Source organism: Apteryx mantelli, chromosome 9 (genome assembly GCF_036417845.1).
Source record: "Apteryx mantelli isolate bAptMan1 chromosome 9, bAptMan1.hap1, whole genome shotgun sequence".
NCBI lineage: Eukaryota > Metazoa > Chordata > Aves > Apterygiformes > Apterygidae > Apteryx > Apteryx mantelli.
The window spans coordinates 12,727,779-12,753,819 of record NC_089986.1 but is presented as its reverse complement, the minus strand read 5'-3'; the positions used below and the strand labels follow the sequence as shown (position 1 = coordinate 12,753,819).

Genomic DNA, 26,041 nt, shown 5'->3' with positions numbered 1-26,041 from the left:
TAAAATGTATATTGGGAGGGAACGGAAGTAACCCCAGTGCGTGGCAGCACATTTGCAATCCAGCAGATGACCAAGACCGGTGTGTGTGCAGCCCAGGCGGGCTGCTCACCCTTTGGTAGGGGGGAAGCGTGGAGATCAATGAGAGCTTTCTGAGAAGAGAGCAGAGCCGACCCTTTCCTACGCGGCGGGTAAAGCCCTGATAACTTTCATTAATAGCTTTCATTGACGGAAGCCATTAGGTTTCCCTGAGGAAAGACAGTTTTTCCGCGGGGTGTGAGGAGGGTGTGAGGGGTGTGACGGACCCCGCTGTGAGGGGACCGCGGTGTGAGGCCCCCAGTGCCGGGGGGGGGGGCAGGGCTGCCCCCGCCCCGCCTGAGCGCTTTCGCGGCCCGCGGAGGCCCGCGAGGCCCCGCCGCCCCTAGCGCGTCTCGGCGCGCCCAGAGCCGCCCCCGCCTGTTCCGGGCGCCCCCGCGGCGTCTTTCTGAGCAGGCGATCGCGCCGGGCACCTTCCCCGGGAGGCGCGGGGCCCCGCCGGAAGGGGCCCTTCGCGGCACTTCCGGGCCGGGCGGCGGCGGAGTGGCGGCGGCGCGGCGCGGACCCCAGCGGCGGCAGCGGCGGCGGCGGCAGCGCAGCGGGCCGGAGCGGGCCGGACCCGACCCGACCGCAGCTCGTCCCGCGGGCCGGCCGGCACCATGATCACCTCGGCCGGTGAGTGAGCGGCGCGGCGCCGCGCTGCCCGCCGGCGTTTCGCTGAGTCAGGGCCGTGACTGGGCACCGCCGAAGGCCGCGGGGCGCCGGCCGCAGCCCTCCGCGGCGGCGGCCCGTCACCCTCCGCCCCCGACCGCGTCGCCGCCGAGCCGCTCGCCCCGGCTGGCGCTTTGAGCCCGAGCCGCCGCCGCGGAGCGGGGGGCAGGAGGGGGGCTGCCCGGTGCCGGCCCGTCCCCCGGAACCGGCTGAGCCGGGCTCCTCGCCGGGCCGGGCCGGGGCACGGAGCTTCGCCCCGGGGATGGCGGCGGAGCGGCTCTCTGCCTGCCCTTCCCGGCGCGGCCCTCGGCCGGGCTCTGCGAGAGCATCCCCCGGCTGCGGGAGCAGGGCGAGAGCCAGTCCCCTAGCGAGCACCGGCTGCTCCTGTGCCGCCGCTGCAAACGAGGGTTGAAATATTTGGTGCAACTAATGCTAAAGAAACATAAAAGCAGCAGGCGGTAAGATCAAGAGGCGCTACAGAGAGGAAGGGGGAAGCTACAGACTTGAACTTTGGAGGAGGTTAGAAATGCAAGTGTCTTGCAGAGGAAAAGACAGCACAGAGAGTCCAGGCTAAAAACTGTGTGAGGAATGAGAAGGTAAACACTGTCTCCGGATGAGCTCTGCTGAGAGCTTCACAGTGTAAGGAAAACAGGAAAAGTATTTCCAGAACTACTCGGAATGGAAGTTCATGTTCGACTATGATTGTGGCTTTGCAAGAGAAAGAATACAGTGGTCAGCATGTAGCTTTCTCTTTCTGAACACTTTGTCTCAGGTTGAAGTCTTATTTTCACTGAAGATAATTAGAAATTCATTTTAAAAGGATTTTGAAAAAGTAGGAGCAGTGTGTTGAAGGGGAGTGAGATTTCTTCTTCTTGGTAGATCAGATAAATACAGGAGCTTATAAAAATCGTAAATTTGGAGTCTAGTTTCGGGAAACAGTTGGAGCACTGTAGGGTTACTGAATCTACCTTCCCTACCCAAGGGTTGCTTCAGTGCTTCTTTGGCTGTTTCTGACAGATGTGCGTCTAACATGGCTTTCAAAAATCTCTGATAATGGAGATTCCACAAAATCCTTAGGCAAAATGATTAACTTGACCTTACTGTCAGAAAACTTTTCCTACCATCAAACCTCAATCTTTAAAGCTCCGAATCAAGCCTGTTACTACCATGGCTGTTCATATCTGCCACAGTGATCAGGTTATTCTCTTTCTCCTGGTGACTGCTCTATACATGTATGAACTCAGTAGTTCTCTCAGGTTTCACTAGACTGAACAGTTACAAACCCTCCAATCAACCTTTATAAGCCCTGATTGCTAGATCTCATCATTCTTTTTGCTCTGCTCTGGACACTCTAGTTTGCTGTCTTAAAACGCGGTGCCCAGCACTGGACACGGCAGTCTGGCTAAGGCTTATCAGTGCCAAACAGAGAGAGGGATTGCTTCATATACCTGCCAGGGAGCACTCTCACACATCTCAGCGTGACGTTCGGGTCTTTGCCTCCCACTGCAGCCACGTGATATTATGATCAAGTTTCATCCTAATCCATTGTATCACTGAGTCCTTTCTGCATTTGTACATTTTAGTTTTAGACTGTGCTCTCTCCTTCTTGAATTTTATCGTGTATGTGTGTGGGGGGAGGGGAGGTTGTTTTGTTTATTTTTAGACTCTCCCTCCACGCACGTACTCCCTGCCCCAATTTGTCAAGATCTCTTAAAATCCCAATTCTGCTCTCCAGTAGGCTTGCTGGTCCTTCCGGTTTGATGTCTTCTGCAGATTAAAAAAGTTCATAGATCTGTATAATGGGTGGAAGGTTAAAAGTAAGGATTGGGTTGGACTTTGGGCAGATCCTCTTCCCCCTGCTTTCAGTTGCATCCTTTTGGTTTATCAATGAACCATTTATAACCCTTCTTCATATAGAGCTTTCCAAATAATTGTCAGCCCCTCTTCTAGTTATTTCAGTTAGACTGTGTTTCTTCAGCTGTTTGTATCAGTGTTGCTGGGACGGTGTCAGAAGTCTTGGTAAAGCTGGGAGATAGGAAGCCTATCTCCTTGGTATGAAAAGGAGTTAGGATGCTTTGACATGACCTTCTCTTCCCCAAGGGAAAGAGGAAGTGATTAGCCATAAAGCAGCCTGCAGACTAGCGATGGAGCTGGGAGTAAAAAACACTTTCTTTGAGTTCCTGTCTAAAACATTTTCCTCTAAGAAGGAACATCTTTTATAAAGAGTGCACCTTCACAGTTGTAACCTCTGAGTTGTTTTATGTTCATTTTTAATACAAGATTCGCTCTGATCATTGATTTTTAATACTGAAAATTTTAAACCAGCATTGCAGAAACAGCCTTCTTCCATGCTCTGTTGTTTTTGGACTGAATCACATGTTTGCTTCTAAAACAGAGAGAATCCAAAATAGATAATGATCTTGTTTTGCAGCTGGAATTATCTCTCTTCTGGATGAAGAGGAGCCACAGCTCAAGGTAAGCTCAGTACTTCTGATTACATCTGGGAGCAAATAACAGCAAATGTACAATGTTGAGAGTTTAAAAACAGAAATGAATGGATCTTAACAATTGTAATGATTGGGCAGCAACAGGTTGGCTTCAGATCCCATCCAGCCTGAAAGGTGAAAGGAAAGGTCTATGTAACTTGGTAACAGATGGCAAACTTTCTTATTTTGAACATAGATCAAACTGCAGCTTCACATGCTAAGGTCTCTACTCCCTGAAGTTCCCAGTTCTCTGATGGTGGTGGGGCTTTGTTACTTGCATTCAGAGGCTGCATTTTGACTGTAAAATTCAAAGCCAGAAAAATCCCAAGTTTTTAGCATAACTAGATATGTAAAACAAAATAATCAAAGTTATGTTTTTCACTTAAAAGCACATTAGTGGTAGGAGAAGAAAACAGCAATAGAAACTTTACAGTCCACAAAGTATATGATTCCATAGGACCATACCACCCCCCACCAAAGTGGCAGGTTACTGATGATGCTTGCTAGTCATTTGACCACACTTAACATAGCGTGTTTTAGGAGGGGGAGATGCATCTTGTAGTAGCTGTAGTTCCCTAATTCTGTTCCGCTTGAAAGCGGACGTAGATGAGGATAGATCTGAATGAGCCCTGCCTTTGCTCTGAACTGGTTACATGTGGATGATTCTAGTCCAGATACTGTTCATCTGCTAAAGTGCCACGCGCAAGTTGTTAAATCATATCGGGTAGTGCAGACCACAGGCCAAAGAGTTCTTGTGTGCTATGCAAAGGTTGCCACGAAGACTCTGAAGACTCTGTATTTTAAGGAATCTCAACTATCAGGCGTTTTGGCCAGTCAGTCGTGAGAGAGAGACCATGGGAAGGGCTCTCTGTCTTACCTGATAAATGAGCAGTCCTTTCCTTTTTGCAAGGGGATTGCAAAGAGTAGTGAATGCTTGCAAAGATCTTTTCAAGTAGAATTTGCTCTTTAAGAGGGACAGTGTTTATCTGATTAGTCTTAGGTGGACTCATTTTTAATGAGAAAAGCTAATAAATGCAGCTTTTTATATAAAATAACTTTCTATTATTTTCTGCAGGAGTTTGCTCTTCACAAGCTGAATGCTGTTGTCAATGACTTCTGGGCAGAAATCTCCGAGTCAGTGGACAAAATGTAAGAAAAGACACTTAAGCATCACACTGCAGGAATAAAAAGAACATGAAATATGAAGTAGAAGTAGTTCTAATTGCATGATACTGGCTAGTACAGCATCCAGCTCCATGTTTTCCAGAAAGCACTAATTTAAGTGGTCTGTAGTCCCAAAGATGCAAGTTGAATCAAGCTGTCCTGTGGCTTTAAAGAGAACGGAGCACACGGAGTTGATGTTCTTCCCTTTCTCTTTTTCAGTGAAGTTCTCTATGAAGATGAGGGTTTTCGGAGCCGGCAGTTTGCTGCTTTAGTTGCTTCCAAAGTGTTTTACCACCTGGGAGCTTTTGAAGAATCCCTAAACTATGCCCTGGGAGCGGGTGACCTCTTCAATGTCAACGACAACTCGGAATATGTGGAGACGATCATTGGTAAATAACAGTTGCTGCAAAAGAAAAGCTCTCAATTGTCAAAACTACTGTAACTTTGAAATTCCCATTACTTTAACTGCTTTTCTCCAAATTCCTCTTCCTCTTTGTGTATTTATCTAAATTGATGCTGCAGCTGCTTTCTTCCAGTTCAGTGTTGCTTTGTTTCCCCATGCTTTGAGATTTTGCAATAGAGCTGACTTAGGAGTTCTGGCAAACTTTTCCTATTTTTAACTTTTTTTCCATTGTGAGTTTCTGATAGCAACTGAAATTGCTGTGTTCGTGTGTTGTCCCTTCTCTCGTTTGTGTGCTAATATCATTGCCAATGTCAGCCTAACCTTGGAAATAATCAGTTAGCAAGAGTAGCTGCATGGCTAGCTGAGGGAGGGAAGGGGACACGTTTTTTATTTCCTCTTAACAAGATAGCACATCGTACGCTGAATGCATATATAGGGCGAATGCTTTTTAGAAGTCTCATCTGATATTACTTGCCTTTACGTGATATGATGGACTCAGGCTGAGCCTCAGTCTCCCCAGCTAGTGCTTTCAGTGGATCTGGGAAGTCTACTGCTGTTTCCTCATTTATTTAAAATGTCCTGCCACTTGAACAGAGATCATGCCCCTGATTCTATTTGAAAAATATCTGTTTGTTTCCAGCACTAAAATCAGAGTTTGTTAGGGGATAATATAAGTATCTTCTACTGTTGTTTATATCTTTGACTACAGAAATGGTTCTTGCGCTCCACCTTTCTGCAGTTTCATATATGCTGTATTTGCTGGTAGAATGCATGTATATGTATAGTAGTCCCTTCACGTGAAGGGTGTGGTGAACACCAATTTACCATAGTTTCAGAATAAATTTGTGCTGGCTGTGATTTAACTTTAAGTAGAAATTCTGGGCAATTGTTTTAAAATGGGATGATTTCTGAGAGAGATATAAGTATCTAGGTAAATCTGTACAGACTGTCATCTTTTACTGAATCAGGTGACTTCAATGTCACTAGAAAGATGGATTTTTGACAAGACATAGGTGATTGAATTGTTGGTTTTGCCTACATACATAGTCATCTAAATATTTTATGCAGTGGCTGCTTATTTTTGTTCTTCACTGGTCTCTGACACTTTTGCAACCTGTGTAAAAACTGTAAACATCTCGGAAGTTGAAATTCTTTTCTATATTTTTAATGTCTTTTCAGCAAAATGTATCGACCACTATACCAAGCAGTGCGTGGAGAATGCAGAGCTGCCAGAAGGGGAGAAGAAACCTGTTGATGAAAGGCTAGAAGGGATTGTGAACAAAATGTTCCAGCGATGCTTGGATGACCACAAGTACAAGCAGGCCATTGGCATTGCTCTAGAGACACGCAGGCTGGATATCTTTGAGAAAACCATCCTTGAATCGGTAGGTGCAAGAGACAGGAGGTGCATCTAGCTCATCTCTTCCAGGTGTAGATCAGGAAGGGAAGTGGGAGATCCATGTTGCTCTGAAACTTGTCCTGTTTTGTATGGGCAAATAAAAGATAAAATTTAGGTGTGGGCAGTTTTTAACTATACAGTTAAAAAAAAAAAAGGGGGGGGGGGGAAAGAAAAGAAAAGAGGGGGGCATTCAACTTGTTCATGGAAGGCAAAGCCACTGAGGGCTATCAAGTACAAAGAGACCCCTAGCTTTAAGAAATCCCTGAGCTGCAAGTTGCTAGGAGAATATTCTCAGGAAGCCTGGCTATGTGCCCTGTTCTTTAGGTATCCCGTGTTGACTACTACCAGAGATATGATACTGGGCTAGATAGACTTAGGTCTGACCTAATGCAAGTACAGCTGTTTTATTTTGTTGTCTGTCATCTGCTCTAGTTCAGAGTGGGAAGGGATCCTTAGGGCTAGAGAAGTGATCCAGTTATGGAAGGTAAAAAACAAAAAATAACCCCCCCAACCCCTCCATTAGTTGGGTGAGCTGCTCTGACTTTCAGTAGATGTGACTATGTGTAGTCTTACCTGCCCTAATAGCAAGGCAGCACAATTTGGCTTTAAGCCTCTTTCACTGAGAGTTTAAGGTAAGTCATGTTACCATGAAACTGTAGCAGGACCATGCCTGTAGTCGCTTGCAGCAGTTCAGCAGGTGTGTTATCTTGCTACGCTGCAGTATCCCAACATGCCAGACCTCGTAGTTTAAATCCTTTAAACTTTACCACTTTTCAGTTAACAGCTTTCCAGTATTCTTGGATGTGTACTACTTCTGTATTATGAGAGTGGTTATCATAAAGTCGCCATCTTGCATTCTCCGTTCTGTTTGTTGTCCTGTGCATTTACTGATTTTTTTTTTTTTTTTTTTTTTTTTTTTTTTGCCCATTATAAATCCCTTATTTCAAATTACCTTTTCCAAGCCTAGTGGTCAGATCTGCTTCTGTCTCTAGCAAGAAATAGGTGTGTTGGGGATCTAGTTTTGATGCATGGTTCATTTTGTTGACGTTTTGTGTTAATGCAGTGAATTTCACTGCATTCAAGGTGGTTATTCTAGCAAGAAAGGTGAAGGTGCGGGGAAACTGGTACTGGATTTTTAAATTAATCTTTTTCATGTTTTGGGTCTAAATTGAAGATTTGACTACTGAATTGAATGTTGACCCTGTACATTTCTGGTAGATTTTTTTCTTTAAGCCACAATACACCTGCCTGTGAGATTTTCTGAAAAGAGAAAGTAAAGCTCTGAAGTTGTATGTGTGCATATCTTTTGCTCTCCCTGATTAAATGGAAAGGAGGTAGCTTTATTTTAATTTCTAAGCATCATCTGTCGGTCCAAACCTAGACCTGATATCCTTTAATTTCATTTCAGAATGATGTTCCTGGGATGCTAGCCTACAGCTTGAAGCTCTGTATGTCTTTGATGCAGAATAAGCAGTTCCGTAATAAAGTCTTGAGAGTTCTAGTTAAAATCTACATGAATCTGGAGAAACCAGACTTCATCAATGTGTGCCAGGTAAACTGTTCAGTGTGCTATTTAAAACTTGATCAAGAATTACTCTTCTTTAGATGTATTTGACTCAACATTTACCTGGTCTCTGATTTTCATTCAGTTAAATGAAATATCTTTTCCTGGTTGCATGCTCCAAACATATAATGAAGGGAGATTAGCATGAAAAAGAGAGAGGAATACTGCACACTTGGTCAATTTATAGAGACAGAAACGCATTCAAAGACTGCAAGGGTCTTGAATTTTTAATATTTAGTCTCATTTTTAAAGTGACCTGTGAAAACTCTTTGAAGATTCTTGGTATCTTCTATGAGTGAGAGACTTTTTTTCTTTCTGTAAGTTAATGTTCCATGGGAGCAGGAGATAAGGGAACGGAGAAATGGAGTGTGGCCTCAGGTGTTATTGCCTTTTCATTCTGAAGTATCTAATGTCTTTTCCTGTTTTGTTATTTTGTTTTGTTTTTCTTTTTTTCTTCCCTCCTCCCCCTCAGTGCCTGATATTCCTGGATGACCCACAGGCTGTGAGCGACATCTTGGAAAAGCTGGTGAAGGAAGACAACCTTCTGATGGCCTATCAAATTTGCTTTGATCTGTATGAAAGTGCTAGCCAGCAGTTCTTGTCTTCTGTGATCCAGAATCTCCGCACTGTGGGAACTCCCATTGCCTCAGTGCCTGGATCCACCAACACTGGTACTATCCCTGGATCAGAGAAAGACAGGTGGGAACACTGGCCTGAGAAGAGGCGGAATTGTTCAGTTACAGTCCCGCTCCGATGGAGCTGCCTGTTCTGTGTAGGAACACCCTGTTGCAAGCAATTGAGTTACTTCCCTTCCTTTAAGCCAGGCTGATAGACAAGAGGTGCTATTTACTCAGGGCAAAATTGCATGTTACCAGAATCCACTGCTGTTTAAACGAATGCATTTTCCTTTGCAGTTGAGGCAGGCATGGTGCAGTCATGCAGTTACTGTGGCTCAGCTAATGAGTAGTAACTCATTAAGCCATAGCGCGAGTTGCTTGGGAACACTCTGATGTTGTGCGCTCTTTGCAGCAACTAGGCGCGCTAAGGAAGGAGTGAGTTCAAGCAAACTGCTCGTTGCAGCTATGTGCAGGTTCGATTTGACATCACAGCTGTGGTGTGCTGTCTGCTGGTGGGAAGGGAGAGCTCAGAAATAATACTGTGATGTTATAGAGCCTCTTGTCCCTTCAGCAGAGGAAGCTAGTTCAAATTCAGTCTGGGTTTTGTTAAAGGCTTGACATTTAAAATTTTAGTGCTCTGCATCACTGGCTCTTAGCTGCAGGAAGCCCCTGTTATGAAAACCATACCTAAAGCTGGCATTAACTATTCCATCACTTTTTCTTTTCTTGACTACTTACAAGTAATTGGCATAGATAGTTTTGTCTTAAACCTCTGTTTTCAGAGGGTTGGCCAATCCAGGCTAAGGCTCATGCCTAACTTGAGGGCACTGTGAAAGAAGTTTATGCTCCCATTGCTCTTTGCTCTTCAGAGCCGTCATGTCTGTATGCAGCCTGGCCCTTGCACCCTCTTAATATCCTTGGTTTCCATTTCAACACGCTAGCATCCATCCTGATAGGGGTGAGCTCAAGGCTTTTGAGTGAGGATATAATTCTTTGCTGCTTAGTTGTTGACCCTGTTTTCTCATCTGTCTCTGCTTGTTCGTTCCCTACAAGCATCCCTGTTTTGCCCCTCTAGACAGAGTTAGAGGGTGGCGTTTTCCTCGCCTTTGTCTTCTAGTCCCTGGAAAACTGATTTATGGAGGAGTTTGTTTTTCGGCAGTGATGTCCAAACAGTCAGCCCTTGTACTGTCAAAGTCCTCTTGCTTTCAGTCAGGAAACAAGTCCAGGCTACTCTTTTTGAACAGTGTTTAGCCACAATTATAGTGCTTGGTAAGTTATGAGTGGTGAACTGGGTTACATTTTCCATTTTCATTTTATTTCAGTGATGCTATGGAAGCAGAAGAGAAGCCAGGAAGCACTTGTGCAGGGAAGTCTGCAGAAATTGTGAGTGCCATTACCAAAATGTGCTTTGCTTAGTTCTTATGCACTCTGCTTGAATCTCCAGGGTTAGGATGGGGTCGGCTCATGAGAAATGGAGTTCCGCTTCTGTCTTGCTTGGAGGCAAGGTGACAGATGATCTCTGAGGACCAAATAACTCACAGTCTAAAAGTCCAACAGCTCAGATACAGAAAATTAGAGGAGAGTGGGAAGTGGGTAGATTTCAACAGGTATTACTGAGCCCAGAAAAAAGGGGGCAAAACAGAAAGGTCTGGCTTGTTTGTTTGCTTTTTATTGATGTTGAAGTAAGTAATTCATCACAGAAGAAAGGGCCTGAAATTTGACTGCTGCCGAGACCCTTAGCTGATGAATCAGCTTGATGCTTTTTTTTCTTCTGAAATCCAGCTGTAGTTCTGGAGGATAGGGCTAATGCTGTTCTCCAGGCGTGGCAGGAAGGGATGCTGAAATAACAAAGTTTCTTTTCCATGAAGGAGGAAGGTGTAGCCTCTGGCTGGCATGGTTGTTGCATTCCTGGGCCAGCTGGTTAAAATCATTTTGTTTAATTTCCTTTACTAAGCATCGGAGAAAGCAGGTTCACTTCCAACATGCACATACAATTGCATTTCAGCATACAGAATAGCTAAAGCAATTCTGATGCTTCTAATGTTGAGGAAAGGAAAAGCTACCAGAGAGGGAAATAAAACCCAAGCCAAAGGTGTTTGCTTTTTCTTCAGGGCATATGTGTGCAACTAGACTTGGGAATTTTTGAGTGATTCTTACAGATCGCTTAAAAAGAGCAAAATTTTACTCAATTAAGGGCAAGCAGAAGTGTTTGCTTGAAATTATGTTCCGCAAGGAAAACAAGGGGATAAAGTTTCTTGCCACATCAAGGAACCTGTAACCAGTGCTTTTGTGAGGGTCAAGTGTTTTGAATCAATTTCTGCTGCATTGGCATTGCTGGCTATGCCAAGGGACAAGCACATAAAATGATCTTTGTGGCCAGAAACATTCCTGAGCTTTCCCCTAATTCAGGGTGCTAGCCACAAGGAAAGAACTGAGAAGATAAGCTTAAGGGCTAAACTGGTCACGCTCAGCTAGTCTTTATAAATTAATGCCAATAAAAAGAGCAGCAAGGTACTTTTCACCCTATTCAGAAGATACCTGAGCTGGGACTTAAAACTGTGGAAACTGCTTTGTGGCAGGAAAGATGGAAGGTTTCTCAAAGAGCTCTGGAAGATGAGCACATTAGAGATTCCTTGTTCTACTAGCCACTGTTCTAAAGCTGTTAGCTCACAAGAAGGTGCTGCAGGTCAGCCTGGTCATGCAAAGTGTTGTGGTTTTGTGGTCCTCTTCGTAAGACTTCCAAGGAAAGAGAGGTTCACATTTATAAAACTGGTTGCCTCTTGCAGGAGACTCGTCTTATCTGTAAGACTAAACATAGCAGCCTGCTGAATATCAGATGTCACTTGTATCCTTTGCTTTCAGTAAAGGATACATTTCTCCTTAAAGATTCTCTTCTCCCATCCACGCTCTTGTGCATGAAGGGACTTGATTATCTGGGAGATTTGGGCTTGGGCAGCAAGGGAAGAAACAATGTTGCTTTAGTCCCCAAACCTGTCAGATTTTGGAGTGTGACGGGAACATACCAGAGTGATTTCTCAAGAACTGTATTTTAACAGAGCTTTAGCTGGGTTCTCATGCTTTTTTGTCTCTCTTTGTTTGCATGTGAAGAATCCAGAGCCTAAGGACCAGATCTCAAAAATGATTAAAATTTTAAGTGGGGAAATGGCCATTGAGTTACATCTGCAGTTTTTAATACGAAACAACAATACAGACCTCATGATCCTCAAAAACACAAAGGTAAGAGCCTTTGTAAATCTGGTTGTCTTGGATGCATCTGAGTCATCCTGTGTTTGTATTGACCTCACTGCTTTCATTTTAGGACATCATTTTATGTCTTAGCACAGCATCCCTGGATCTTGAGGACCAAAATCTGCGTTTTGGTCATGATAAATTAATGTTTAAAACTTGAACTTGTTGATGTGTGCTCAGAGGCCAATATTTCCACACTGAAGACAGAACTGATGGGATATTGTAATGTAGGTAGTGTTAGTGACTTGAGCAACTGGTTTTGTTTTGGAAAATGTTACTCGGGGATAGGTAAATGAAAACTTACAGGTAAATTAGACACAGCTCCACAGCTTTGAGCATGCTCTTGGGTAGCCCTATGTGCTAAATCTTTAATCCTCTCTCTTTCCTTTAAGCCAAACAATTATTGGGGAATTTTTTTATGTGAAATGTGATGCACGCTATCAGCAAAAATGATAGGGGGTGGCTTTCAGTGGGTTCATCTCTTTCAGGGGGCTCTTTTTTTAAAATGTATTGGAAATTGGGACTGATTCTGCGGAACATTCCAGGGATAGCTTGGAAAGGTCTTTGGCAGCACGTGCTCTGCTGTGCTCAGTTCTGGGAACCAGAAAGGAGTTCTCCAGTTAAGCTGCAACTGAAGTAATGGTGCCTCTGACAGAAACTTATACAAATGTTTAGTTTGCACTGGAAAGATGGGTTGAAGATGTATTAGAATGTATTAACAACCCATTAACTCTGATTAAAGGGAAATTGCTGTTTAGTTTGAAGCTAATTACAACCCATTTTTTGTGTGTACTGGTGAGGAGGTTAAGCAACCTGGGGTTTGTCTCCTGCTGCCTGGTGATACTGGTTGGTTTTGTTCTTTCAGGATGCAGTGAGGAACTCCGTGTGTCATACAGCAACGGTTATAGCAAACTCCTTCATGCATTGTGGTACAACCAGTGACCAGTTCCTTAGGTAAACCTATGGCAAGGAAGCCCCAGTGTCATTTAGCGATGTTTGAACAACATTGTTGCCCTACTTAGCTTGATATTTCCAAAAGGGTGGTTGCAGAACTCTGATGGGGTTAGAGAACAATGAGCAAAAGATCTGAAAACTAATGTGGAGGTCGGAGGGAAGAGGCTGGAATTGTTTCTTTTTCTCTAGCCTCATAAATTGGTTTTATTTGAATGCTAACCATGTGAGCAGTTTGGAGAGGGGATATCTGGACTTTTTGTTCTCTTTTGCTAGTTGGAGAACTTCTGAGATGATGGTGCATCTTTTCTGGTAGAGACTGACAGTGCCTGTTACTGACTGACTCTCAAAAGTGAAAGGCCAGGACTGAATTTGAGGGAGTTAAGGAAGGGGCCCAGTGCTCTTGAGTTTCTCCTGCAGAGCTCGAAACAGAGCTAATAGGTTGCATAGTGAGCAATCGTTTTCCATCCTTCAGTGAGATGTCAGGTATCTAGCAACTTGACTACTACCAGCCCAAAATCAGGGCTGCTGAAGGGTAGGGAGGTACAAAGTGGAAAGGGGGTTGACATTCTTGCCTTTGTAGCTATTTGCTGGTTTGAAAGTAGTCCTTTGCGCTGTGAAATGTTGCTTGCAAGGGGGAGGGATGGGCTGTACAAAAAACTTTAGTTAAGCTCTCTCTTTTTGTCTTCCAGAGACAATTTGGAGTGGCTGGCCAGGGCCACTAACTGGGCTAAGTTTACTGCTACTGCCAGCTTGGGTGTCATACATAAGGTAATGATGCGTTCATTCTCCTCTGTTCAATATGAAGTCTTGACTAGAGAGGACTAAAAACGTTGAAGCAGGGATTGTGAATGGCACCAGTTAACCCAGTCTGTTACGAGGCACAGCTGTAAAAATAGTCTGTGTCCTTGTGCTAAAGAACAGTCTGTATCAAGTCTGTTTCGACTGATAGCTGCATAGTTTAATGTATGTTTTGGTGATGGTCAAAAAGGTGGTAGGAAAACATGGCTCAAGGAGAGAGCCTTCAACTGCAATTAATCCGAATTCAAGAGCTTAAAATGAGTGCTGCATGCAGCTTCGCTGATGCATCCCAGCTATGCCTTTACCATGGTGAACAACACACCTATGAGGGCTGTTGAGTGGGAAGTGATTCTTGCTGGATGGATTTATGTACCTTTAATCAAACTCTGATTGACAGCTTCTGGCCTTGGTCTTGGTTAGAAGGCTTTGAACTAGAAGAGAGTTAGCATAGCTTAGTGAAAGCTGGATTTTTTCTTTTTTTTTTTTTTCGCTACTGTAGCATCAGAGCGGGCTTCTCTTTTCCTTGGTCTTTTTCCTAGCTCTTTTTCTTCTTTTTCATTTTCTAGCTCTGTTTCCTTTTCTTTGCAAGTTACAAAGGGTTGATGGCTTCTAGCTATTAATAATTGCAGATAAGTGTTTTCTAAGTGTGTTTCCTGGCTGTGTAAGAGTACCAAACTCCTCACTGTAGTAAATTTCAGAAAGTTTTGACAGCAGCAGTCATTTTCTTTCAAATTAATTCATAGGGAAGGTATATTTAAAGCTGCTCTAAAATAGCAGGAAGCCTTTGTAATTGCTTGCGTGCCTAGACTCTTTAAAATGCTCTAGCAAATGAAACAATGTAGCTTATGTCCAAATTTGTCCTGCTTTACATCAGTGACTAAGTGACTGGCGCATAGTCATGTACTGAGGGGAATAAAATGTTAGGAAGGGATTTTTGCTGACTGTGCAGCACTGAAAGGCTGAGCTTTAGGTTTTGTGGAGGGCTGATGTAGAAAACGATGGCTATAATGTGTTTTTTCCTGATTTGTTTAAATATTACAGCAAAGCATTTGTATCCGCTGTTTTTTCACCTTTCAATTGCCTTGTATCTTCCCTTCCTGCTGGACACTGGACATGCAGGGTCATGAGAAAGAAGCACTACAGCTAATGGCAACATACCTACCCAAGGACACCTCCCCAGGGTCAGCCTACCAGGAAGGTGGAGGCCTCTACGCCTTGGGTCTCATTCATGCTAACCATGGTGGGGACATCATTGACTATTTGCTGAACCAGCTGAAGAATGCCAGTAATGATGTACGTACTGAGTTCAGTGATGAACCAAGGTTTTGTTGGGAGTACCTAGAAGGGTGCTAGCTGGTTAAGAAGTGGGGGTAATAAATAACCAAGACTATAGCAGTGGTGCGATATGCCTCCTGTGAGTCTTAAATGTAAGGTCTGGTTTTAACAACCTCTTTCTACCAGTTCAGGTAAAATTTTTAGGAAGTTCTTATGTGTTTGACAGTGAGTCTAGCTTCATTTTTCTTACTACCTATATATCTACTTTGTTTTGCTGGTAAACCTGCAGCATTCAAACACTGTTTTTGCTTACAACTTAACTATGAAAGGAATAAGTCAGTGAAATCTTGTGCTGCACAGTAGGTTTAATTCATCTTAAAAAAGTAGTTCTTCACCAATTGCCACTCAAATCTACAAAAAGTATCCTTTTAAGTCTGGAATAGCTTCCTGATTAGCATTTTCCCATTATGTTCCCTCCTTCTCTTTTGGAAATTTCAGGCCACATCTTCAAAACTTCTGTGAGGGTATCCCACTCATCTTTTGCAAGTATACTGCCTTTCCCATATCCGTTGCTAGAGCACAACGGGGATGTAGGCTGTGTAAGTGGGTACTGATTTAACTTTCCATTCAGATACTATTACTGAGCAGCAATTTTTACCCGTTGCACAGTTTTGTGGTACTACATAAATCACTCAGTGGGGAAAAAGAGCTTAAAGATACTTTAGGAAGTCTCCTTATGCTGTGTGGAAAGTTTCTGGCACTCCTTGTTTGTGGGCCTTTGAACTGCCTTTTTTGCTCTAGCTTCTGCCTCTCTGATCAGAGAGTAGCTGCTTGAGAAAGTAAGAGTGTTTTTTTTTTCTAACAGGCCAACAGATCATTTTGGGAGGTTTGGGACTAAGAGTTTGCAGCTTTATGTTGATGGAAAGATGCCTACTTCCACTGAAGCCATATTGTTCCCTGTTTTATGATGTCTAAACATATATGTGCTTCTCTCTAGATTGTCCGACATGGTGGCAGCCTGGGTTTGGGTCTGGCTGCCATGGGGACAGCACGTCAAGATGTGTATGATTTGCTGAAAACAAATCTCTACCAGGATGATGCAGTGACAGGTAAACGTTCTGCATTTAAAATAAATAACCATCTGGGGCCTTATCGGTCATCTGATTATTTTTTCTCCAGGTTGTCTGTTAGCAGCATAGATCACTTCTAGGTTGCCTTGGATGCATTTTGTCAACTGACCTTTTCCTGACCTGCAATGGTTCTTTAGTTATGTTGCAGTAATGGTCAGAGGTCCTGTCAGGATTGGGTTCTGGCGTTGTGCCAGCCTCTGGTAAGGTGTGCTAGGTCTTTAAGCAGTTTTTTATATTGCTCTGCTATTTTCTTTGTCACATACTTTTATTTAGCCTGGTTGATTTCTTCTCCAGAGCCATGTGCCCTTCCTGGCTGAGAGCGCCAGCCTTGGAGACACTTGTGGGGTTCCTGCTGCTTTGGCTGGGGTTCACAGGAAAATGATCTAAGCAGCTGCTGGTCCAAGAAAGAGAAATTTGAACTTGGTAGGGAAGAATACTAAGTTGTGGCTGGTGGTTTGGCTTTTTAAGTACACTTGCCCAGGAATAATGGATTGCTGGGCATGGCAGTGTCCAGAAGTGGTCTGTTAGCCTATACCTTGTGTGATTCTCTGGATATAATATTTACTACTTCTTGGAGTTGAGTTTGTTTGATTTTTGCCTTTCTGTGCTATGCAGGGGAGGCAGCTGGTCTGGCACTGGGATTGGTTATGCTGGGATCTAAAAATGCTCAGGCTATTGAGGACATGGTTGGCTACGCACAGGAAACCCAGCATGAAAAGATTTTGCGGGGCCTTGCTGTTGGAATTGCTCTGGTGATGTACGGGAGGATGGAGGAGGCAGATGCTCTCATAGAGAGTCTCTGCAGAGATAAGGTGAGTCTGACTGTGTCTTAATGCCAGGCCCTTTTGTTACAGAGGTGTCTTTCCTGTCCTTTTCTGAAATCTCCAGCTAAGGCGGCTTGGCTGTTTTCACCAGGGAAGTTCTTATGTAGATCTGAAGTGGGGCCATTTCACAGATTGTTTCAGCCTGACCAAAAATACAAGAACAACGCCGCTGACTCTTGTATTAGCTTGGCCTGATATTCAGTCTAAATAACCCTGTGAGCAGCAACAAGGAGCAGAACAGCGTGCAGTAGTTAAACAGGTGAAACTCACTATAGCTGGATCATTCTCAAGGATCTAGTGGCAGTCAATAGCAGACACGGATTAAGAAACACCAAGTAACATTTCTGCCCGACAAGCTCGTTGGCAGCCTAGGGCATAGCAAGTTCCTGTCCACCTGAAATTACCAGCTAACATCCCTGCTTTGGTGGTTGTCCTTTTACTTGTCCCTAAGAATCACAAGGAAACAATAAAGCATTGAGACTGCCTAATTGCAGCTTCCAAGCTCAAGAGTGGAACAGATTTAAAGTTGGAATTACTGAATCCTGTTGTGGATAAAGATTAAATATTGGCGCTTGATGCTTTCTCTTTCAGGATCCGATTCTCCGTCGTTCAGGCATGTACACTGTTGCCATGGCATACTGTGGCTCAGGGAACAACAAGGCTATCAGACGCCTGCTGCATGTGGCTGTAAGTACCGTGGGCTTCAGGAGCACATAGCAAGAAGTTTGTGGTGAGAGAGAGTAAGCACATCACTTTGACAGGCTTTGTGTGTTCAGTGTTAGTGTTCTGGTCCAAAGCAGAGGTTGTAAAGAGATGAGAGCTTTCCTTAATACTGTGAGTTGAAATAACATGGTCTGCTGACATTAAGATAAATAGACTTTCAGCAAGAGAATGTAAACCCTGGTATCACGAAAAAGAAAACCGTTAAAAATTGATAATAGTAACTCAATAATGGGATTGCAATGTATAACCTGCATAATAACAGGCTGGAAGAAAAACAACATAAGCTGTAAAAGATGGCATTTGTCTTCTCTTTGATAGGCTTGCAGTCACAGTATTTCAGTGGGAGCTGGTCTGTTTCGGCTAAGGTTGAACATGATCATTAATTTCCTTTCTCTATAATCTTGTCTTCCTGATTAATTTGTGTCCCTGGATGCCTGGCTGAAAATGTTGCAGAGTCAAGTGTTTCAACTGTGCTCAGAATGTCCTGTTTTCCCCTTTGTAGGTGAGTGACGTGAATGATGACGTGAGGCGGGCAGCTGTTGAGTCACTTGGTTTCATTCTGTTCAGGTACAGTATCTTCCTCTGTCACTCTCACAGCCTTCAATTTGATGTCTCTTGTATTTCCAGGAAATGTGCGTGCTATTGCTGTTGTTAACTGACCTGATTGCTAACTAAATGGAGGTTGAAAAGTCAAAAAACAGAGGGAATAAAACATGGTTCAGAATTAGAAGCCTTGGGCTTGGTTTCGGTGGTAAGCCCTAATGGGCGACTGTGGAGCAGAGGGAGCATTGGTTTGTTGCTGTGATAAGCACAGAGAACGAGATTCCATTTCAAAAACGGTGTGTAGGCTTGTACCGTGAGGGATAGAAATGCAACCTTCTAGCACAATAATAGTGACAGAATAAGATTTCACATGAAAAAAACAACCTCACAGATCTCTTGGGTGTACATCATGCAGTAATACAACTTTTTTGTATAGTTTCTTTAATAGCTTTAACTTTCCTTTTTGAAGTGTGTGAACTGAACAAACGATTCCAAAACTGGGGAATACTCTGCTGAGGGATCTCTGGGAGAGCGTGGCAAGTGCTATGGGACAGAGTGGTAGAGAAATGACTCCTGCCAGATGAAGCTGTAGAAAGCAGGAGCCAGAAGAATCTGTTGCTGCCAGGAGTCATGTTGCTGTACCATCTCATTATGGTGTTGCTTGTTTAAAGTCTCGCTACTGCTTTTCCTTGCCACCTCCTCCCAGCAGCTACCCAGCAACTCACACTTTACTTACTCGTTCAACCTATTCCTTGGAAGTTCACTTAAATGCTTTTTAACCTTTGATATTTCATAGGGAAGAAGGGATATCTTAGAGCTGCTGAACTGAGTGTTACATGAACTTTATAGTGTCCTTATGCATGTGAGAGAGAAGTCCCATTAACGCTAAGAAACAGAGCACATCAGGGAAAATTAAATGTCTTTAGGCCTGTTACCAACTTCTGGGTGCTTTTGCAGAAACAGCGTATGCACCATTCATAGCCTCAAGGGAGCTGGATGTCTTATCACAGGAGAGTGATTTTTTTGTTTGTTTAGTGCCATTTTGTTTATTACGTGTTTGTTAAAATATTGTGTTTTTTTTATTTTGTTTTTAAGTCAGCTGTGACTTTTTAAGTGTTCAGCAGATGCTTAATGAGCCTTTCTGTAGGTTTCCGGACTTACGGTTTAATTGTCTGAATAGACTTAGATGAAGTTTACAAATAGAATGGAAAAATGATCTTTGCAGGATTGAGGGTTAATTAAAAATTAAATATGCAGTGCTTGTGCCAGGCCTCCTAAAGGCAGCACTACTTAGACAAATATGTCTGCCTGCTTGCTGTCTAAAATGTACCTGGAGGCTGTGACTTCTCCAAAACTAACTTGAAGGAGGGTGTTGAAATAATCTTCATTTTTTGGTTGTTTTTTTTTAAGTATCCATTGTTAAGCCCTGACAGGTTACTGAGCTTGCATGTGTTCTACAGCTAGTGGTGCTGTTTTTCTTGCTTCTCTAAAGTGAATACCATTCTCTATCAGCGATATTTTGAAGGTATGCTCTGCAGGTCCCTAGGTAAGAGTTGGGTTTTGTTATTGTTGTTGTTTGTTTTTTGTTTTTAATTTTTTTAATATGTCTGGGGAGTTGGAAGGCTCACCAAGGTCTAATCCTTGCCTTCATCTGTTAATAAAGGACTCTGCAGTTTGAGCACGGAGCCAAGCAGCAGCCTTTGAGTGTGTCTGAGAGGAGGCAGTGCATACTTGGACCAAAGTCCAGGGCTGTAATTTTAAATGGATAGTCTTTAAGATCTTTGTTCGCATCTTCTTTGAGTTGTTGGCAGTCTTTTAACTCATCCTGAAAAGCAGGCCCGTAAAAGGTGCTTAAAACTGTTAATCCAAAAACTGGGTTACCGATACTACCAGCCAATGTATCGTTAACCAAGTTGCTTCTTGTTTAGAAATTGCTCTGCTCCATTCTGGTTTATCTGAAGCATGTTCTGGCTGCAGTTTAACACAGTTTACAAATGAAACTCTCTGAATGTCTCTCTCTGGGCAGCAGGCGTCTCCCAAGAGCTTCTGCTCCGTTGCTTTCCTGAGCCCAGATCATTCCTTGCTACACAGCGATCTGTTCCTCTCCTGAAGCCAAAGGGTCTGTTTAACTGGCTTCTGTGTCTGTGTACAGAAGGAAAATTCCACACAGGCCTTCCATAGTTTCAGGGATCTTTTTTCCAAAGAGGTTGTGACAAAGCAATTTTGATCTCTGATTTCAATGTCATTTTTCTTCTCAATAAACGCAAAACATAATTGGACATTGATAATTTCTTACCAAAATGAGAAGCTTTCAGAGCTCTGTGCTAAACCAGTTACCATGTGCTGGTATCTCTCAGGAGTACTAAGTACTGATTTGCTGCTTCAGGTTTGTTCTCTCTTGTCCCTCGCTCCTTTTTTTCTTTTAACTTCTGTTGCAGGTTTCTGCTTTGCATTTTGATTGCTAAGCCTTTTCACTTGGTAGCTTTTTATAAAGTACGTTATCAGTTATTTTGCTTTAGGACATCATTCTCGGAGGGAGCCTTCGGTCTGTCTAGTCCAGGCCCCTGCAATCATGCGCAATGATGGAAGAGATTTTCTGTCTAAAGAGGCCCACCTCTAAATATTGCCTCCTTTCTTCTTCTCTCTGGTTATAAACCAAAAGGCACGTTTCAGTGCCTAGGAGAAAATTTTGTCTTTCACTGCAGGGATCTAAAGGGTGGTTTCACTTTACCTTTCCCCTTTGGTGAAACCTGCTATTTAGTGCTAGCTGCGTGCTGGGGCCCATCTCAACATTGCAGGCTTGCAGAAGCGTAAAGAGCAGGGGGGTCATTTAAGTTTGTAAGAATTAATGAGTGAAGTAACATCAGTTTCTTAGGAGTGTCATTTGCTGAAGGCTAATTGGATTTACTAGTCCTAAAAGTCACGAATAGACTATCAAATACTGTCAGGAGTCAGGTGCCAGGTATGCAGTGCTTTTGAATTTAGTATTTTGCAGTGGGAGGCGAGCAGGACTGTAACACAGTGGGCCAAGCCCTAGACTGGATAAAATACAGCTCATCTTAGGTGCAGAAACATGACTGAAGCTGCTGTAAGAAGAGGTCAAATTGAATTCTTTGTGTTTGGTTCCAGAAAGGGAACTGTGAAGTCAAGATTGAAATAGGAGAATAAATTTAATGCAATCTATGTTTTTCCTAGAGGATTCATGCCGTTGCTGTAGAACTGAATGTGCTGGCAGCGTAAGTTCATCTGCTGAGCTGTGCACTGCAGCAGCAGGGGCATGCACAGGCATTGGCTTCTGCCTGTTCCTCCTGTAGGAAGAGTAAAATCCAGATACGGGTGGAGCTGATTCAGTCTGAGAGTGGTAATTCCGTTAAGCCACCGCTGGTGAATGCAACAGAACTGGAGCCCGCAAATTTAGTTTGTCTCCTAAATAGCTAGCTTGTTTTCTGTTTGTTGCAGCTCTTTGTGAATCAATGTTCTTCCTCTTGGATTTCAACTAATAGTGTCTTAAGCTTCTCGTAGCCAGCTTTTTTTAGGTAATTCAATATGTCTGTGTAACAGGCCATTCTGTAAGGCCATACTGTCCCTGTTTACCCAGTGAATGTCCCTTGCCAGCACAGGCATGCAGCCCTGTATCCATTCAAGAGCACAGCTTGGCCCTTATGGCAAGAGTTAATGGAAGCAGCACAGTATCAGAATAAAATATGATCAAACGTAATGTAATGAAAGCTGACATATGAGATTTAAAAAAACATCTTGAAGGCTGTAACTTGGAGATTCGCTTTTTTTAAGCACAGACCGTGTTTAAAATTTTTGCACTTACTATTTATTGAAAAAGTCTATGAAAGAATGTGTATGGCTGCTTTGTTGTTAAAAATGTGTGAATGAAGGTTTGGATGCCTTTTTAGAAGGGACATTCTAGTGTAGGTTATTAAGTTTTGCCGAAGAATTGCAAGATTAAATTTTCTAGGCTGTTACGAAAGGTGTCAAGCTATTCATTGCAACACTCTCTACTGTCCTTAACATACATCTGTCTGCATGTGTCTATTTTCTTTTATCTGCAAAGTGGTTAAAAAACCCCACAAAACCCCAAAACATAGAATGTGAAAACAATCTGTAGTTATGGTTCTCTTTAAATTGGTAGCAATGTGTTTCTTTTTTTTTTTTTTGTTCTATGCAATGCCTTCTGTCTTCCCAGATCACTTTAAAAATGTTAAATTGCTCTTTCAGCAGTGTTCAGGAGTTTCCTTCCTGCGTTCTTTTCCAAAGCTGTTCTTTGTTGCCTGGAGCAAAGGTGAAAATTCAGTGCAATTCTCACTCCTGCAGCAGGATTGCTAGCTCTGTTTGCTCAGTGAATCCCATGGTGCCTCGATGTTAAGCCGTGCAAGGAACACTACTAGATCCTGTGTTTGCTTTGCTCAAAATATCGTCTAGGGTGCAAGAGTCGTGCAGGGATTAGGGAAGCTGGGGTTAATGCCGGTGTAGCGGTTCCACGCCTTGCTGCTGGATGCCTGCTTGTGCGAAAGTCTGCAGGCAGGTTGGGCTAGGAGCAAAGCAGCGGCCCCCGTGCTGCTCGAGCTGCAGGGTGAGCCTAACCAGAGCCTGGCAGTTAGCACAAAGGTAACTTGGAGATTTCAACCTCTTTCAATCTGTGAGCTCCGTAAAGCTTTCCAGTGGGACGTGTACCAACTGACGTTTACTGACAGCAGCGCTACTTTTCTTAATTGCATTTTTGCTGACTGTTTAGAAGTAGTCCACAGGTCTGCAGCCTGGGGGTCAAAACCACAGCTGTTGGCTATAGGGCTTAGTATGGCTTTTTACCCCCTTCAGCTTACTATCATACAAAAATTAGGCATTCGTTATGTATTCTTCGACTCAACAGTTTTATGCCACAGTATTAAATTGTCAGAAAATGCTGTGGTGCAAGAGAATTGTTTCAAAACTGTCCTCCTCTCTCTCTCCCCACAGCTAGCGGGACAGTAGTGTGGCATAAAAAACTGAGACTTTTTACATCTTTTCTTTTTTAAAAATGACTGCATCTTACAGGAGATGCTTTTAAAGTAAAATATTATTGTAGAATAGTACAGAGGCGTGAATAAAGCTTGAGATATTTGGAGATTGGGGTGTGGATAACAGGGCTGTACAAAAAGCTGTATGGTAAAATAGCAAGAAGAAAAGTGCTGTATATACTTGAATACTGTAACATATCTCTCTGTTCTCCCAGTCCTGCTACTATTTATTGCCAACGATCATAGACTACAAATTTTAACTTATTACTGATGTTATGTATTAGTCCTCCTTTCTGCTAAAGTGGTTTCTAAAATATTTATCACTGCTGTTGGAAAACAGCATTTACGGTACTTGTGATTTCTGGTCAGCCTTTCTTTTTCTTCCTTCCCTCCCTCCCTCCCTCCCTCCCCCCCTCCCCCCTTTGCGTTTTATAGAGGGTTATGATGGAGTGGAAAACATATTTAAATTTAAGTGTTTTAGTTTTTCAAAATGGAAAGCTTTTTTATCTTAAATTTTATAACTTTACATCATGAATTGATCTTTGTCTTGGAGAGTAAGAGGTGATCGGTTTATGTAGTCAGGTTTATTTTTATGTTGTTATATGTTAGAGCAATGCTGCAGTGTTTCTAAACACTTTTAGTTGATACATGAAATGAGGTAGAAGTTTTAAAGATTATAACAAATCTGCTTAGGGAGAAGGCTTCAACATGGGTTGCAGCAGTGCTTAAAAGCACGAAGTAAAGGTTTAACCACTCTGATCGCAGTTGTAAGTCCAGGGAGATAAGAGCCTAACATCACGAGAAAGTAGGACCTTGCTGCTTCTCTGGGCTTTGCAAAAAGTTCCTTAAGGCACAGGGGTGTTGCTGCTGCCTTGGTGTGATATGGCTGGGAAAGGCGTTGGGGCAAGAGAGGGAATAAGGCAGCCGCTAGAGCGTCCCGAAAGGAAGACTTAGTCTCGGCTGCTAAGTGTACGCTACCTAAAGGTGGAGAACTGTGAATGGCTTCTGTTCAGTTCAGCCTTTTAGGATAATGCAAGCAAAATAGTACCATTTCCTGCTTTTGTATTCTTTGTGTTTACATAGCCTGTGGTATTTTGATTTTTTATATATATATATATATATATATATATATATATATATATTTGTTTTAAAGCAAACAAAAGTTCGTTTTTTTTTCCAGCAGGACTTGGACAGTTTGTTTTCTTTAACTCATATAGCCTACCTTTGTGCAGAAGGCAGATGGCAGCTTTTCTAGGTAATTGAGTACGAGCCTAACAGTTGTTTTAATGTGATCTGTACCAGTGACTTTCTCAGCGTATTAATTGTGAAGGAAAGGAATTTAGCATAACATACCTGCTTGTTAATTCTTGCATAGAAAAGATTAAAAGGGTTTTGTTTACCCTCCAGTCCATTTTTATCTTTGTTGTCTTCAGCCTTCTTGATGGAGGGGAACGGGGGCCCCTGTAAATGAATGGAAGGTTAATAGTGACAGAAATGTTTTTATGGTTAGAAGAAGCCTTAGACTTTCACTGAACTCCAGATTTGAAAATGCCTCCTTTATCTGCAAATCTGACACTAGGAAAAGCCCTGTGGGACATCATAGGTTATGTAGCGCATCAGAGGACTTCCCTGGCATCTGTGGCAAAACCAATCTCCATTCTCATGAAAATTGTGGTTGTAACAACCAGATTACACAAATGCATTAATTTGTTCAAACAGCACAGTAAGAGACCCTGCACGAGTTCTTTGCCAGCTCTTCTTCTTTCATTTAGACTATTTGTATGTGTGAGAGTTTGTTTACTTTTGAAAATAGGGCTCTGTGCCTTATATCACTTGGGTGCTTTTGAAAATCTCAGCAAGTGCTACTGTAAACTGGAACGCCTACACAGGCAAGTAGGTGAATATGGTTGGTTTAAATCAGAGGTAGATTCTTCAGCCTTGCTACCGCCCCACTGAAAATACAGATGTGTTCCTTCAAGAAGTCACTGTCTCCTCAGGGCCTAAAAGTACTGCCTATAGTAAGCCTAATGAAGATTTTAAGATCACTAAATCAGTGTGTATGAGATGAGGGAGAGAAACCAGTCTAGTATATTTGCCTTCCCCTAAATTCCAGGAATTTTTTTTTCAGTTTCTCAGACTATAAACACAAAGGCTTTTTAACTGAATAATAAATATTTCAAGCAGTGCATTTTATAACTGAATTACTTGTCTGACCAAATTCTTACATTTGCTTTACAAATACTGTTCAGCAAACGAAGTTTCAAATTAAGTCATCAAAAATCCTGAGACTGTTTGAGCCATTAAATAAAATTGATGAACTTTTTTTGGAGGGGGGGGGCAAAAAATTGCTGATTTTGTTAGGATTTTATTAGGGAATACTGATGTGCATGTGTGTGCATGTCGCAGAATAAAAGGTTCATTTGTTGTGTGGGATTTGATGCCTTTGAGACTGAAATGAGCTGCTATCACCTGTCTAGAGCATTTGTAGAGAGGATCCCTCAGAGTGCAAGAGGCTCTTAATTTTTAAGGGCATGATGGTTTTCAGGGGCTGGAAAGGACTCGAATGACTTGATGACGGGAATCTTAGCAGTGTCTAGACAAATTGGGTTTGACATGAATTATTAAAAAAAAAAAAAAAAGGAAGTTTCAGCACGTCGTCAATTTTTGTAACTAGCTTCCTACTTGAAAAGAAAAAAGCTTCCTCTCCTGTTCTGCAGAGCGAAAGCCTCTCTCCTTGCAACTGGAGAAAACAGTTTGTCTCAAGGAAGCTGGCACTGACAGTAAACACCATGATGTCAAATGCCAAAGCAAAAACATGAAAGTAAGTTACTTCTCTGCTGACTGTTGTTTTTTGCTATGTTGATAGTTACCTAAAGAGCTGAAGGGCAAGTGGAACAAGGAATGCTTCTCGGCAGCTGTACATGGATGTCTTTTAATAAAATGATGAAAGAAATCTAATGCTTCATGGTGATATTTAATAAGTCCCGAGAACTAGCCAGAACACTGGGACTCCTGGCTCCAGCTTGCGTGGCAAAGAGCCAGCAGAGCGCTGGGGAGCATGCTGCCTCGCTGGGCTCCAGCATCCCAGGTTGTTCAGGATGCCTTTACCAGGTTTACTGTGCTCGCATTACTTTACCTTTTAAGGATGATGATAGGTAT

At 42.8% G+C, this 26,041-nt stretch overlaps 2 protein-coding genes across 3 annotated transcripts in view; both read left to right on the top strand.

Annotated features, from left to right (window-relative positions):
* Positions 1 to 26,041, top strand: part of LOC106498320 (uncharacterized) — a 120,035-nt gene that overhangs the window by 19,317 nt on the left and 74,677 nt on the right. The gene's annotated exons all lie outside the window — the stretch shown is intronic.
* PSMD1 (proteasome 26S subunit, non-ATPase 1) overlaps positions 620 to 26,041 on the top strand; it is an 83,840-nt gene continuing 58,418 nt past the window's right edge. The window contains exons 1-16 of one of the 2 annotated variants that reach the window (XM_067301752.1): positions 620 to 708; positions 3,176 to 3,219; positions 4,306 to 4,379; positions 4,614 to 4,783; positions 5,977 to 6,182; positions 7,605 to 7,748; positions 8,233 to 8,459; positions 9,700 to 9,760; positions 11,486 to 11,614; positions 12,492 to 12,580; positions 13,270 to 13,348; positions 14,498 to 14,671; positions 15,651 to 15,762; positions 16,399 to 16,595; positions 17,199 to 17,294; positions 17,833 to 17,897. In XM_067301752.1, the coding sequence (XP_067157853.1) occupies positions 693 to 708; positions 3,176 to 3,219; positions 4,306 to 4,379; positions 4,614 to 4,783; positions 5,977 to 6,182; positions 7,605 to 7,748; positions 8,233 to 8,459; positions 9,700 to 9,760; positions 11,486 to 11,614; positions 12,492 to 12,580; positions 13,270 to 13,348; positions 14,498 to 14,671; positions 15,651 to 15,762; positions 16,399 to 16,595; positions 17,199 to 17,294; positions 17,833 to 17,897 (1,883 nt within the window). In that variant the 5' untranslated portion in view covers positions 620 to 692. The remainder of the gene's footprint in view (positions 709 to 3,175; positions 3,220 to 4,305; positions 4,380 to 4,613; positions 4,784 to 5,976; positions 6,183 to 7,604; positions 7,749 to 8,232; positions 8,460 to 9,699; positions 9,761 to 11,485; positions 11,615 to 12,491; positions 12,581 to 13,269; positions 13,349 to 14,497; positions 14,672 to 15,650; positions 15,763 to 16,398; positions 16,596 to 17,198; positions 17,295 to 17,832; positions 17,898 to 26,041) is intronic. The other variant, XM_067301753.1, reaches the window with a different exon arrangement.